We start from the raw sequence: 14,704 nt of genomic DNA on the forward strand, positions 1-14,704 counted from the left end.
ATTTGCAAAATACGTTAACTTAATTATTCCGAACACGTCAAAACGTACCTACATTATTCACATTTATTTGACATCAACTGATAACGATAACAAGATAAGTATTGATGCAAAGCATCAAAGGGCGTCGGGATATTCAGTGTAAAAGGCACTCAATGAAGTTACATGGAACGATTTTGTTCTACTGTTAATATTAATATATTGGCCGATTATTCTAAACAAAATAGAAAAAGATACTGGTATAACCATTATCTTTGATTGTGTACTATAATGCCCAAATAACCATTATCTATGATGTTGTGTTATAACCCCCAAATAACCATTATCTATGATTTTGTGTTGTAACCCCCAAATATTTCATAGTTCATTTTATTTACATTGGTTTCCTTTTTTTTTTACTGGCATCCGTGTGCAGTTTTCATTAATGGAACAGAACTGTGTAGGTTTTAAAAAATCTGCTTCATCTTGTAAGCGTAATTTCATATTTTTCTCAACTTCAAGGGGAGTTGATTCTGAACTTATTCTTACGTTGCTCATTTACGATAGGGGTTGAGTACTCATCGATATGAAAACACTGCAAAAGTTTTAATGTGTTTACGAACCCCCCCCCCCACCCTCTCACACATATATTTCATGGGCATAATAAAAACAAAAAATGATTACAATAAAACAGCATATTTATTTAAACTAAAATGTCTACATCAAAACGAAAAGTTAACATAGCACACACATAAAATAATTTTGATTCTACTGGGGCTCGAACCTTGGACCTCTCACATGTGAAGCGAGCGTGTAATCACTACATTACGGAACCGCTTGAAAAATCAAAATTAAGATATTAAGGTAGTGGGAGCCTAATGGGTACTATTTCCACATAGTAAATTGAATATCACAACTAATTGCACAATTTTAAAACTTTTTAATAGCCGGTAATCTTTTTATACTTGGTTGAATACACCTACCCCTTGATTCGGTTGGGCGTTTTCTAAGGATTTACCCTATATCCAAAATATATAGTTATGTGTAATGGGATATACATATATTTTGACAATTAACTTAATACACGTACTCGACTGGATTTTGTTAGTAGATACAGACTTAAAAAAGTGTCATTGAAAGAGAAGTGTGCCTTTGATGTCCAATAATAAATGCACTTATCTAGATAAAATGGCAAAAACGACAACAAATGGTTCAGTGACAAGAAATTTTAATTACGTTTTATGTCACTTGTAGTGTGATGAAATGCATATATTGTACATATTGATTTAACAAAACATATTTTCTACACACTGAATGAATTTCAGGACGTTTTACCGTTCCTATCTCAAGAAATTTTACTTTGAGTATGCCTACCCCAATTCATTTTCACGCAATGAATTTAAGTATAAATTTGTATATCACTTCTTTTTGGGGGTTTTCTAGTTGCTTATTAAAAGCTACAGATATATATAAACCATGACATGCGAAGAAATTTAGCTAACTTTGAATTAATATTGATATAATAATACATTTACAAAAGCACCGCATAACGGGTGCAACGCTCGGCTGCGAAAGCTTGTCAGATTATTTTTTTTAGAGGTCACAGTGACCTTGACCTTTGACCTAGTGACCCAAAATGGGTGTGGCGTGTAGAACTCATCAAGGTGCATCTACATATTTAGTTTCAAAGTTGTAGTGGGAAGTAATGTGATGTTAGAGGCAAAGTTAAAGTTTTATATTAGAGGTCACAGTGACCTTGACCTTTGACCTAGTGACCCAAAAATGGGTGTGGCATGTAGAACTCATCAAGGTGCATGTACGTATGAAGTTTCAAAGTTGTAGGTGGAAGCACTATGATGTTAGAGGTAATGTTAAAGTTTTATATTAGAGGTCACAGTGACCTTGACCTTTGACCTAGTGACCCAAAAATGGGTGTGGCGTGTAGAACTTATCAAGGTGCATGTACATATGAAAGTCAAAGGGCAACATATGAATACAGACGCAGTTCACCACAAAATGTCAAAGTTGTCCCAATATTACGTAGCATAAAGATGTATAAGTTATCATGTTTCTTTAAACATGTTGCACAATAATATACAACTTATATTTTAATAAAAACAGCTAGATTAATGACAACTAGATTTACATAATTTAGTGTCAGTATAAAGCCATTGCGTGATTTTGACAGGCCGCGTGTCATTTGAAAGCCATATTATCTCGTTCCGTCACTTTTCGTCACGGAAAAACTGACCGATTTTAGGGACCACTTCAGATAAAACATTTTTTTGCGATTGCGACTTTTGGTAGTCCCTAATTGTGTTTAGCAATGAAAGTATCCCTAAAGTCATCCTCTCCGGAACTAGAAAATATGGCTTTCAAATGACATAAGGCCAGTCAATATCCCGCAATGTTTTCAGCTGTTGGTCGCTTTAGAGTTCCTCTATGCAACAGCACGTCTTACAATCTAATGTTCTTTGGCTTTTCGTGACTTAACCAAACTGAATTATGGATTGCAGTAACAGTAACGATGTGGGCCATATTGTCAGTAATTTTACATGTTTTAAGCAAAGATCCCAGCGCTTCAACATCATCAGGAGCACTGTGGGCGTTGCAGGTTGCCTGGAGAACACGTTCACTAGATCTTCCTGTTTGTGTGACTGTCCAGGATACGATTTTTGAAAACAGGCAAAGAGTCAACAAAACTGCTTACACAATTACAAAACGTTTCAAAACAGTGTGTGTTCAGCAATGCACTAACCAAAACCGGAAAATCAAACCTGCGCCCATTATGAGCAACAAAACTGGCTCTGGGAAACTTTGCATGCCACATCATACAATCATGTAGAGAAGTTTTAATTGATACACTATCAACACTTCCACCATTTACACGCATTATGCCATGATCATCAACATAGATGCCAATCACTTTCTGAGCTTCGGAAGAAATTGGGACTGTTGTCTTCACATATGCCGAGAACTTAAAACCCGTCTTCAAATGCACAGCAGCAATCTGAGTAATATCAGGCATTACTGTACCTCGAACTGAAATACAAAATTAAACTCACACAATGCTTATTTCATGAATTTTATAATTCCCCTTTAAGTTTCATTCTGACGCCTTATATGATCGTTGGTTATGAGAAAAATAAATTTTCAGCACAACAAGCACATTACATATTGACAAGTCGTTGAACTCAAATTATCGCTTGTGAAAAGAATTCACCATATATATGAATATCTCAGAATTTTAATATACCTATGCTCCTTCATAGATTTATTACTTAAAGTAATGGCTTTATTTAAAAAAAAATGTAATATTTGGAATAGCTTTAAATATTTATAATAACAATCACAAATATTTTTAATAATGTGCCTGCCCTGGGGTTCTAACCAAAAATCTTTTAAAAAAATGAAATTTTACCAAACTATGAACACAGTGCCTTTAATAAAACAATTATTATTAATATGTTTCATGTTCATCTGGAATAGGAAATAAGAAGACAGTTGATTAGACAAAATACTAAAATTTGGCACCAGAATAGTCAATAACATTGTATTAAAAGTTAGTTTTTACACTTACTCCATTTCTTTCTCATAAGCATCAATGGCAGCCTTGTTAGAAGACGCAGTTGAGATTTTCTTGATGGCCTCCACATCACAAGCCTCCATCTTCTTAAGATTTCTATTTGCAATAAGCGTTATGTTTAGAGTGATTAGGAAGTTATTTACCTTCACCGGCCTGCCCAAACTGACTTTCATTGCTGAAAAGAGAATTGGAAATGATTAGAACATGAAAACAATATAAGGCCGTATATACTTAATTATGACGTCACAATGTATTTTCATAGAATCCATTCGTATCATCATTACATTATTAAATAACATGAATGAGCAATCAATTGGATTTAACAACACAAATGCGAAATGAAGACATGCATACCTGTTCCAAGCTTGGTATTTACGTCAAAGCATGGCATTCCCCTGATCTTGAGATGGTGCTGCTTTACATAAGCAACACGGTTGACTTCTCTACAGTCAGGGTTTTCACAAACAACGAACAAATAACCACTGAGGCCATTTTGTTGTTCGCCAACAATGTTATATATTGTCAAAGGAATGGGACACATATTACAAAACCGACCATACTGTAATTTGTTTAGCAAAACCTCCAGCTCAACGAGTCCATCAATCTTCTTCCATCCCCCCACCCACTTCTGCTTACTCTTTTCACGCCATTTAGCAAATGCGAATAGCTTTTACGTATGTCATTTTCACACAAATCGCCATCGCAGAGCTCGGTAAATGAATAATTGTTATCGAACACAACGTTGTCGATCGGTGTTTGCTTCTTTTTCGATTTTGCAAATCGCTCGCTTTTATTTCGCACTTTCATTTTGCTAAGAAAATTTCAACAACCATGACGTCATGAACACAAATATTTTATAAAACGAATTAATTTAACTTATATTTGTATTGTATAGTTATTAAATCTTAAAGAGAAAAGCAAATTTAACTCTTAAATAAAAAAATACAAATTTATTTCGTGTATTTAGTATAATTTCCGGACTTTACCGTTTATATCGCTTATAGCCGAAACGCTTTCCGAATACGGCGATATCGACCGACTATTCCCGATCTCACTAGGCACTTACTGCCTTAATAAGTGACTGTAGTGTAACGGTTATAAATAAACCGTGTAATCGCTGCGATTACAATGAGAACTTGCGCGAACGCGTGCGATGCATCGTATGCTTAATAATCCAGTGTCCGCTCAGATTGTTTGCACAAGACAACAATAGTTGCAGCATATTTTACCCCAAACCAGCTATGCTACTCAGTCAGAGGATAGCATTGATAAAGAGTTTCTGTGAGTGAAAGATATAACGCTTAACCGTGCAATCCATACTCACAATAATTGTAGTTTACGACAAAAAATTGCAAATTTGTTACGATGCATGTTTTATTGTACGCAGAGTGCTTACAGAATTGTTCGCCGTTGATATTAATTTATATTGTCGTTTGCAATTACAACTAATGACTTGAAATGTACGAGCGGTTTTCCGTCTGTCCATTTATGCATCCACTTTGAATGCACTCGCATAGGCGAGCACCCGTTAAAAAGAAAACTTTACACCGCATAAACCCGTAGTTCTGTACGAACTACATGCCCACAAGGTAATCTGCAAGAAAGCGCTAGTTTTAGATATAATGAGTATGCGATTGGCCTATTTCATACCTGATACATCTTTTATTATGATTACAAATAAATACTGAGTAATATGAACACACACATACATAGTATATGGCTCTTTTCTAAATGTTCGTATCAAAAATGTCAAAATTGTCGTATAAATAGCAAATTATCGATATGTCGACCCCCACTCCCACCTCGCAACATGTGCACTTTGTTTTAATAATATTTCGAAAGTTACACGCATGTGTAGTATTTTACAAATATTGTTGAAGAAAACACGAGCCAGTAAATTACATATCGACTTGTTTAAGATTGAACGAACTGAGGAACTTATATTATTATCAACCATGTACCGTATTTAAGCGTTTTTTCTCTCCATAAAGCTATCAAGAAAAGTGTTAGCCTAGCTGTAAAACATTTATGAAGCACACGCAGCGACATCATAAGTTGTGTACGAAAGATTCAAATAAGTGTTAACCCTTATTCACCATATGCCGTACACAAACTCTTAAGTCCATGTACTAGAATGCATGTCTCTAAACAGTTCGGTACATATACACGTTCATACATTTATATTGTATCTGAAACACCTCTGTATATTAAATGTCGAAAATATATATTAAGCAGTATCACGACTACCTTTATGACAGCGATATCAACCGGACAGTGGCCTAATATAACTGCCCCCGTCAGGACAGCAATTCCTGGATGTTCTGGAGCGACAATTTTCAAAATGGGGAATTTCTCCTCTATAGCTTCCCGAAGAAGCGAAGACTCATTATAACCTCCTACAAGTAAAATTGTCTCCAAGCCTTTGTACGTATTTTGCTGTAGGAGTCTGGATAGATCCTTCAGTATTGCGTCAATTGTTTTTTGATGAAATTCTCTGACAATGCTGGCGGCAATACGAAGAAGGTTGTTTTTTATGGAAACCTATATTAAAATAATTGATTATATATTCATTTTCAAAATGTTGAGGGAAGTTTTGGCCGTTCATTTTGTTTATATATTGAGTAATCAAATATTCATGAAAAGCATATTTTCCGGTTTGTGCCTGTCTATAATATCCACAATAGTTCAACAAAATTCGAAAGTATGGAAACATCAATTAACAAACGTATTTGTTTTAAATGTTTGCATCAAGAATGATCGGACATTGCTATGAAATTCATGTTTTGTTAATACATATATACGAATAGGAATATGTTTAATGATTGTTTTTCATTGAATTACATTATACTTACCAAAATATTCTGATTTAATGTAATATGTAGAATGAGTTATGCTATACAAGTCCAAAACAAGGTATGCGATAAATTATGTTAGTGACTTACCCGGAGACACTCAACGGAAAGCTTATACATGTGTTCTTTATAGTTGTATACTTTCGTATAATTTTGTATTATCGAATCACTGTCAACGGTGTTTAAAGTCGAACCTTACACTATGAAAAAATATAGTAAGCTAAAAAATCAAACTCGAGCTAGCTGATAATAAGTATTATTATGATACTCGATGTTTATTACGTGCAAGCATATGCTACCTACAATACAAGTATTTGCTATAGATATGACTTCGTAGTATTTAACTTAATCGTTTGGGTTAAACATAAGCATTACACAATTTAAATTTAAGTTTAAAATAACGTTTGCATTTATTAAATTAAATTGTTAAAACTTATGAACATTTGTGATAGTGTGGTCTACATTTCAATTGAAAGTACTATAAACTAATGTGTAACAATCAAAATATTTTGAAAACAATGTTAACTAAAAAAGCTATCTATGTCGGTTGCTTTTGTTGTTCAGACCGTGCAATTCTCAGAAGTTTGCAATAACCCTTCATCCGTCAAACTTCATATAATAAATCGATCGTAACCAGGAAAAAAAACACTAAACATAAGACTTAAGCTTTAACCATTTACCGCACATTATTAACTCAAACGATATATACATTATCCTCTATATATGCGATCACTGGTGCAACACAACTGCATGTAAGCATTAAAATTTTACATTATCTAACCAGTGATATAATTACACAAACTTATCTTAAATACCTCTTAGAGCAGAACATAAGTACATATAAAAGTACCTATATATTACGCTTAAAGTTCATAGTTTAATAAAATTATGCCGTAACTTAATATTCTTAAGCGCGATACTGTATAAATATTCGTTTCGACGTTTTTAATCCCAAGTAAGTATCTTAACAAATGCTTTCTGAAACGCCCATAGGTCACACTGTATGATTTGTGTTTTGCCTGGTGAGGCAATCGCTCATTGTTAGGTTTACCGTTTAATTAGTGTACAGGCGTTTCGCATTGACTATGAGACAATATCAAAGTCTAAATAAAGGCTGAACGTAAATGTTGTATGGTCAAAACTCAGACTATATTTCTGTCCGGAAAATAAAATTGTCGATTCTGAGAGTTTAAATCTTATAAGCGAAATTGTTTTCAATCAAGGAAGCATCGTTAAGGACGTGTTTGCCCATCCGTTTTATATAGACATACCTGCAGAAACATAAAATATGTATTTCTTAATGTAAAGTGTTGATAGTTGTTAAGTTTATCCTCATAATAACTACCCATGGTAAGTATACAAAATATGATGACTTCTTAAGAACATGTATATGCTCCTTACTCTTCACAAACACAAACTCATTGTGTTGCATTCTTTAAAAGAAAGTACCATCCGTTTTACATACCATACATCGATACATTCCAAGCGCATGTCAATAATGCCACCTTTTATATCTCAACTGATGCTAATGCTACCAGTCTATATCGTCAAAAAACTTATTGTATACTGCACAATGAGCCTTTACTTAATTCATTAAAAACCATTCACGAAATGAAGTGTAACGGTGTATTTATTATAATGATTTTTTTTAAACAATCCATGCTTTCTTATTACCACTCTCACACTGTACAAAATCGAAAATGTTTGAGTCATATGCATATCAGTATTTAACACTGCTTTAGTGAATTTGTATTTGTTTTGTTTAAACCACAACTGCTTTCATTAGAATTGTTGACAATAAAGATATTTTATTATTTGTTTAATTGTCACTGGAATGAAAGCAAAGTCAATATACATTGATTTGTATAATCTTTTAGTAATTCTCAAAAACGCTTAATAAATTACACTTCAAAGTTGCATGTTTGAGGTTCAATTTAGCTCAAATACGTTATTAAAGGTTTTTATGAAACGTGTTCCAAATATAATTGATACACTTTACAGAAAGCACAAGTCAATCACAATCAAAATTGATATATGAAAGCATTCCAATTGAAGGCCTAATATTTGAGCTTACGTTTTGTGAGCGCTTCATATAACAGAAAGAAATTTATGACACTTGAATGAATGGGTAAGGTTATTGACACGATGGGTAGAAATTACTGACCATTACTGCCAGATCTTGTCCACGTCGAAATGAAAGTTACACGTTTGCGTTACCAGTTTCAGTTAAAGGTATTGGTTGCCACGTTACACATTTCTTAAAAACTATTTAAATGCATTTGCTAATTCAGTATCACCTCTGAAAATATTGAACACCTAACAAGCTAATTTAGAATGCTAGTCATTTGAATCAAAAACACAGACTGGTTTTGCTACATACCAATCCTTTGTAACGTGATGATGGTATTATGTCCTTCAGTTCTTGCCCAGTGTCTTCTTTTGCAATTTTAAGTAGTGGTATTCTTATGTTACATGTGCGTTGTTCAACAGATCGTTTTTTTATCTCCCAATTGTCAAGAATGTAGTTGTAATATTCTGGGAACTCCTCTTTCAAGCGATCGAGTGAGGGTTTTCCTAAAAAAGAGCAAACAGTTAAGCGAAGTACACATACATATATACGTTCGTGTTACCCCACAAATCTTCGGAATGGTGTCAATACTTGTGGCACGATACATAGACAGTCACTATATAATGAATAATGCAGGCACTTCTCGCATATGGCCATTGGCAAAACGTAGAAACCTCTAAAATCATTTGTTTCAATACCACAACAACGAAAATTAACATGAAAAGCAGTTTTTTAGTTGTAATATAAACCGATAAAGCCCATGCCAGGGTTGTCAATTAACGAAGTATTTAACTTGTCATCTAAAACATTACAAATCATATCATTTTCTTCCTTATTTGAGCCCTTCTTACACTTAGAAATTGAAACTGTTTTTGCATGATATAGTACGTTCATCAACATCTTTATGAGCTAAATACTGAATGTATACTCCGCAAACTTCAAATAAAAATGCAGAGGTAAACAAGATATCAAGTAAATATCATCAATGCGATCTTTGTTTTTCGATTGAATTCCCATTGAATTAAATAATTTGTTCTACTTAGTCAAATGTAATATGTTAATCTTTAAACAACATATGGTCATTGTTTCTAAACAGATTAATCCGGGAATTCGCACGAGTTTAGACAAGAACACTAATCCCTCGGTAGAAACAACGCTTTTCCATTATATCAACTAATGATAGCTAAATTTAAATAATAACGGTTGATACGGTGTGCGATTTTGAAAGGAATGTTAATGGGCACGCTTTATTTCTACCAGCAGATTAGTGTTTTGTCCAAAACGTTGCTTTCTTTTCCGGGATACATATAATGTCAAGGATTGAATAATTTTATTTTGGTGAAAATATATTTTTATAACATGGACAGGCTTAGTGATTTTGTTATGACATACAGTGCATCTGGTTGAAAATGCATCGTGTTATTTACAATATGTAAAAGTTCAATGCTTAAGTAATGTTTTCCCTGAAGTCAATATGGTTGCAAACGACCTACTTTTATAATTGTCAACACAATAAACCTCAATTTCGATTGTTTAATTCAAAGCAATTAAACATTAACTTCACGAATAACTTATTTTATGTTATGGTATTGTTAATCCGTTTGCATATGCTGAATTGTTCTCTATATTTGCTTCTAACCATTAACATATCTAACAAAAATACCATCTTCATGCTCTTCTTTTGTATCAATTTGTATGTATTCATTGTTCATAGAATGTTGTATAATGAAACAAAGCAAATTGTTTATATTAATCATTATATTGCAATAATATATTACAAATTGAAAACACAATTATGTTTTAATATTTTAACCAAAACCGTTTATTAAATATCATTTCGGGATCTGTTTAAATCGATCGGCAACTTTATTGAAGACTTCATCGTTTGATATTCAGAAGTAAAGCATTTAACCATCTTAAAATTATACATACGGTTATCACTGTAATTAAATGGAATATACAAACCCTTTTCAAGAATAATTTGCATACAGATTTATTTTTCACAATCAATGTACACTTTGTTCATAAAATTGAAATCTTATTTACGAAATACCTCATTAATAAATGGTAGTTAGACAATTCGTTCAGTGCTGTGCGTGCATGTATTCAGTACGCAAACGTCGGTTAAAATCATCTGGACATGTGTTCGTTATAATAAGTCGAATACGTTACACACCTAAGATGAAACGACGGAAACTATACATATATGAAGATAATAAATTGTTACTTTGAATACCGAATAAATCTTTGAGAAAATCAATAAATGCTGAATCGACTGTTATTGCTCCACAATTTTCATTAACTTCCTTGGCTGTTTCACGTATTTTGCTCCTATTGAGTACTTCGTATACTGTCATTTGCATGCGGCTGCCTAAAATATCGACACAAATAATAACTGTAATTTTAAAATTCGTATAGCTTAATTTAATAAAAACAGTCAACAAATAATGTTTTAAAAACCGCAATTTCGCTAACGTAAGTGCCATTTCCCTTGTACATATATTTATTTAAGATACAGTATGCGAAACATTGCTTGAAAATGCTTTTCTTTCATTATGAAATGAATGTACAGAATGTTCTTCCCCTGGTGGTGTTTGATTTTACTTTTTTTTCATGAGTTTGGTTTTCCGATAAGATTTTATTTCTTTCCCATGGAATAATTTTCCAACAAGAGATACAACCAAATTAAATGAAGTAAAACATTGGTGAATTATTAACTTACAAGCATGTTATCCCATACTTTATCGCAAGAAGGCATGCATATCTAAAATGAAATAGTTGCTACAGATTGTAAAATTGTGGTTTAGATGTTTATCCGGTCAAATGTAGTGACGTATAAAATCAAACAACGTTTCTCGCTTTATTGTTAACATGAAAGGTAAACATATAAGCTTTGGTTGTCAAACAACTGCAAAATACTGAGTGAGATGGCTATAGTCTCATTAATATAACTTTCGTCGGTTGTGATGTATTTACCTCCTGCGTCTAGGATCATGAACCTCTTTTCTGGTTTTGAAAATCCGAGTTCGCCGGAACGTTTTGCAAGACTGTATGTACAATAATTCCAGGCGGCCTCCGGCTCCGTTGCAATAGTCAGAGATTCTTCTAATATGCCTGCCTGTAGAAGATTGACTTAATGTCTATTTATGATACGACAAAAGACATTTTATAATTTAAAATAATCTGAAGTATTCATTTTTCAACGGAATAAAATTGCATACTTCGTTTCTGGACCTAAATTGGTTTATCTTTAGATATAACGTTGGAAACAATTCTTTGAGCGATGATTTTTTTTTATTTCATCTAAATTGACTACACATAAACATTAAAAAAATGATTGTAAGCGAAACTATTGGATACAATTTAATGATGCATTTTGGAAATATATGGATAAATTGAAACCACTAGAACAATACAATATTGAACAATTACTATAGGACCGGAACCTAAAAATATGCATATAATTTGTAGTTCGGAAGCTTTAAAAAAGTAATTGAATTATTTTAAATGTATTCATTAAAGGTCAATATGATTGACATAATATAGCATATTGATACATGCTTAGTATGTTTCAGTGGTGAACCACTGTTTGGTGCTTTAATCGAAAATAACGAGAACGTGACCAAAATACTGATCGAGTCCCGAAACCTTGGTGCCTAGGCGAACACAATATCCGCTATTCCCGTTGAACAAAGTAAGGAGACCTATCGCCATGATAGCCACGTTCAGGGTTCAAGTCTCGGGCTGTCCGCACCTTTTTGTCCCCATCAATTTGTGATATTATTCACAATATAAACTATATCATATTACCCGTTAATTATTTGTAAAACTGTTTTGTATAACGTTCTACTGCTCATATACCGTTAACTTATTTATATTCGACACAATATCGGAAACCACGTACAACGTACAAAAGCCAACAGCATCTCAATATATAACAAATGGTAAAATAAAGCATTATTCTTAATTGGTATTTTAAATTTATTAAAAGTAATAAATCAAGACGACTAATATGTTAAGTTTGAGTGTGCCTAGATATCTGTAAAGGAAAATGTTAATCACATACATGATATGTGATGATATGTGTTTTGACCGGTCCCATGATTTGAATAAAAATAACATTTTATATGTCGTGTGTCGTGTGTTCGTCAAACACACTGAGAAGACCGATGTTATTAATTACGAAAAACATCATTGCTTTTATGAACCTTGTTAGTATATTTATTTTGTACTTATATGATAATACGTTATGAATGCATATGTGACCCATCATAACAGACGCACCTGTAGAGCGGCAAGTCTCATGAACTGTTTCGCAGAATAGTGCCATGCTGCAGGAACTGTTATTACCCAGTGGATATCGTCGTCAAACGCGTTACGGGAGCAATGCAAGAGATCACTCTTTAAGTACCTTCCAACAAACGAACTCATTGTGATAAGTCATCAACGAAACATGTGAAACCATAATGTCAAGAAAATGTATCTTGTTCAATAAAAACCAGTAACAGTTTTATGTGCATATTTAAGCGAGTTATTTTCTGCTGATATTAACACAAAGAAAAACAAAAGTACAAAACACAAAGACTGATAATGAAATCTATTGTAGCATCCGCTAGGGTTGTATTACAGATTTAGTACTTTTGCTGCTATAACGCATGATAATACACACTATATGAAATCAAATATAAACATAAGCGCCATGTTGTCCTTGAAGCGTTCACATGAGTTTGGTACACCAAATCTATAATCATTTAACTAGGTTTCATTCCCAACAGTTCAACGTCGGCCTAGATATCGTTAAGATAAATATTTAGATCAACTTTCCTCAATATTGAGTAAACGAGTTGCTAAGAATGTTCAGATTTGACCTGATGACAAAGTGTGTTGATGATTTAAAAAAACGATTGAGAACGCATTCCTTTTATTATAAATGATACTTTTAGTATGGGAACGGGGTTTATTGAAGAATTGACCTTTCGACCGAGTTTAAATAATTTTATAATAGCATTAGCATAATCAGTACAGCGACGATGATTTTACACTCACCTTATGGACAGTGAAATCACCGAAAGGGCTGGGAGGCTTTTACCAGTTTCATCTTTCAGCATCGTGTACTTATGTAGCGACTAAACAAATAAAGTATGCAATAATTATTAATTGCTGTGTACTATGTTATACGAGAAGGAACACTATGAAAGTGAACTATTTATACAAAAATAATATTCCCCCCTTAATGAAGGATATTTACATAAAGTATTCCTGAAAATCACATGTAATTATTCCATAAAATTCTATTTAAAGAACAATATACTTATTTTATGTTTATACATTTCAAGAATATTAGAATATATGGTTCTTAAACTATAAAAAAACTTTTGTTTTAAATTACTTCGCAAATATTATATATTGATTTAAGAAGTTTACACTACCATTTGTCACTAAAATCATAGAGCTTCCAGCGGCAAAAGATATACAATACGACATATTGTGACTTTTGCCCTCATTATGTTCAACAGAAAAGTGAAGGACAGCTTTGTGTCCTCTTCATGTCTGGCACAAGTTGTATGCCTTTGGACTTACAGCACCTCAATATACTTATGTATTTGTTTTTAATTATAAACAACATTTATAAAATTATAAATTATTTGAACAAGATTCTATTGGACTGTTGTTTTTCTTTTGCCCAAACCAATTTCACACTTATAACACTTGCATCAGTGCCGACATGATCCAAATGAAACTTAATGGACCTCACCCGACTTTAACTCGGATCTATACTAATAGTACCACTTTGTATATGGAACTTTTAAAACCTAATAGTAAGATACTTGGCAATATCTTTCTCGGGAAAAAAAATAATCATATTCCTTTACTGAGATTATATCATGCGTTATTGCATTAGCATACACTGTGTTAAACTAAGTTAACTTTTCCTAGTTAAAAGCAACATTTTATTATCGATATTTTACATCAACACCAATATATCAACATACCTTTACTCAAATGATAAACGATGATGCATGCATGATCAGCCATATATTGCATTTAAGGAACGTCCATCACGGCATCTAAGCTTTAGTTCCCCTATGATGTTTGGATGTGACTTGAATTAACAAATTAAATTTTCGAACAAAAACAACAACAACAAACTGTTAAGATGTTTTGGGAAAAGCGAATGCAAATTGTGAAGATTCAAAAGTGGGTCTTGTTGTTCATTTACAC

The 14,704-nt window shown here is 33.0% G+C and overlaps 1 protein-coding gene and 1 long non-coding RNA gene across 18 annotated transcripts in view; both read right to left on the reverse strand.

Annotated features, from left to right (window-relative positions):
• Window positions 1-14,704, reverse strand: part of LOC127847810 (heat shock 70 kDa protein 12A-like) — a 45,979-nt gene that overhangs the window by 17,314 nt on the left and 13,961 nt on the right. For 6 of the 17 annotated variants that reach the window (XM_052379976.1, XM_052379987.1, XM_052379972.1 and 3 more), the window contains 6 exons: window positions 13,529-13,608; window positions 12,767-12,893; window positions 11,459-11,600; window positions 10,719-10,853; window positions 8,795-8,988; window positions 5,810-6,103 (listed from right to left, as the gene is read on the reverse strand). In XM_052379976.1, coding sequence (XP_052235936.1) covers window positions 5,810-6,103; window positions 8,795-8,988; window positions 10,719-10,853; window positions 11,459-11,600; window positions 12,767-12,893; window positions 13,529-13,608 — 972 coding nt within the window. Of the gene's footprint in view, window positions 1-5,809; window positions 6,104-8,794; window positions 8,989-10,718; window positions 10,854-11,458; window positions 11,601-12,766; window positions 12,894-13,528; window positions 13,609-14,475; window positions 14,586-14,704 lie in introns of all 17 variants that reach the window. The other 11 variants (XM_052379981.1, XM_052379982.1, XM_052379985.1 and 8 more) reach the window with 9 other exon arrangements.
• Window positions 1,188-3,767, reverse strand: LOC127847811 (uncharacterized). The gene is made up of 2 exons (XR_008034179.1): window positions 3,557-3,767; window positions 1,188-3,018 (listed from the first exon to the last, which is right to left on the reverse strand). It is a non-coding gene; the product is annotated as an uncharacterized LOC127847811 (long non-coding RNA).

Source organism: Dreissena polymorpha, chromosome 10 (assembly GCF_020536995.1).
Source record: "Dreissena polymorpha isolate Duluth1 chromosome 10, UMN_Dpol_1.0, whole genome shotgun sequence".
Classification (NCBI taxonomy): Eukaryota; Metazoa; Mollusca; class Bivalvia; order Myida; family Dreissenidae; genus Dreissena; species Dreissena polymorpha.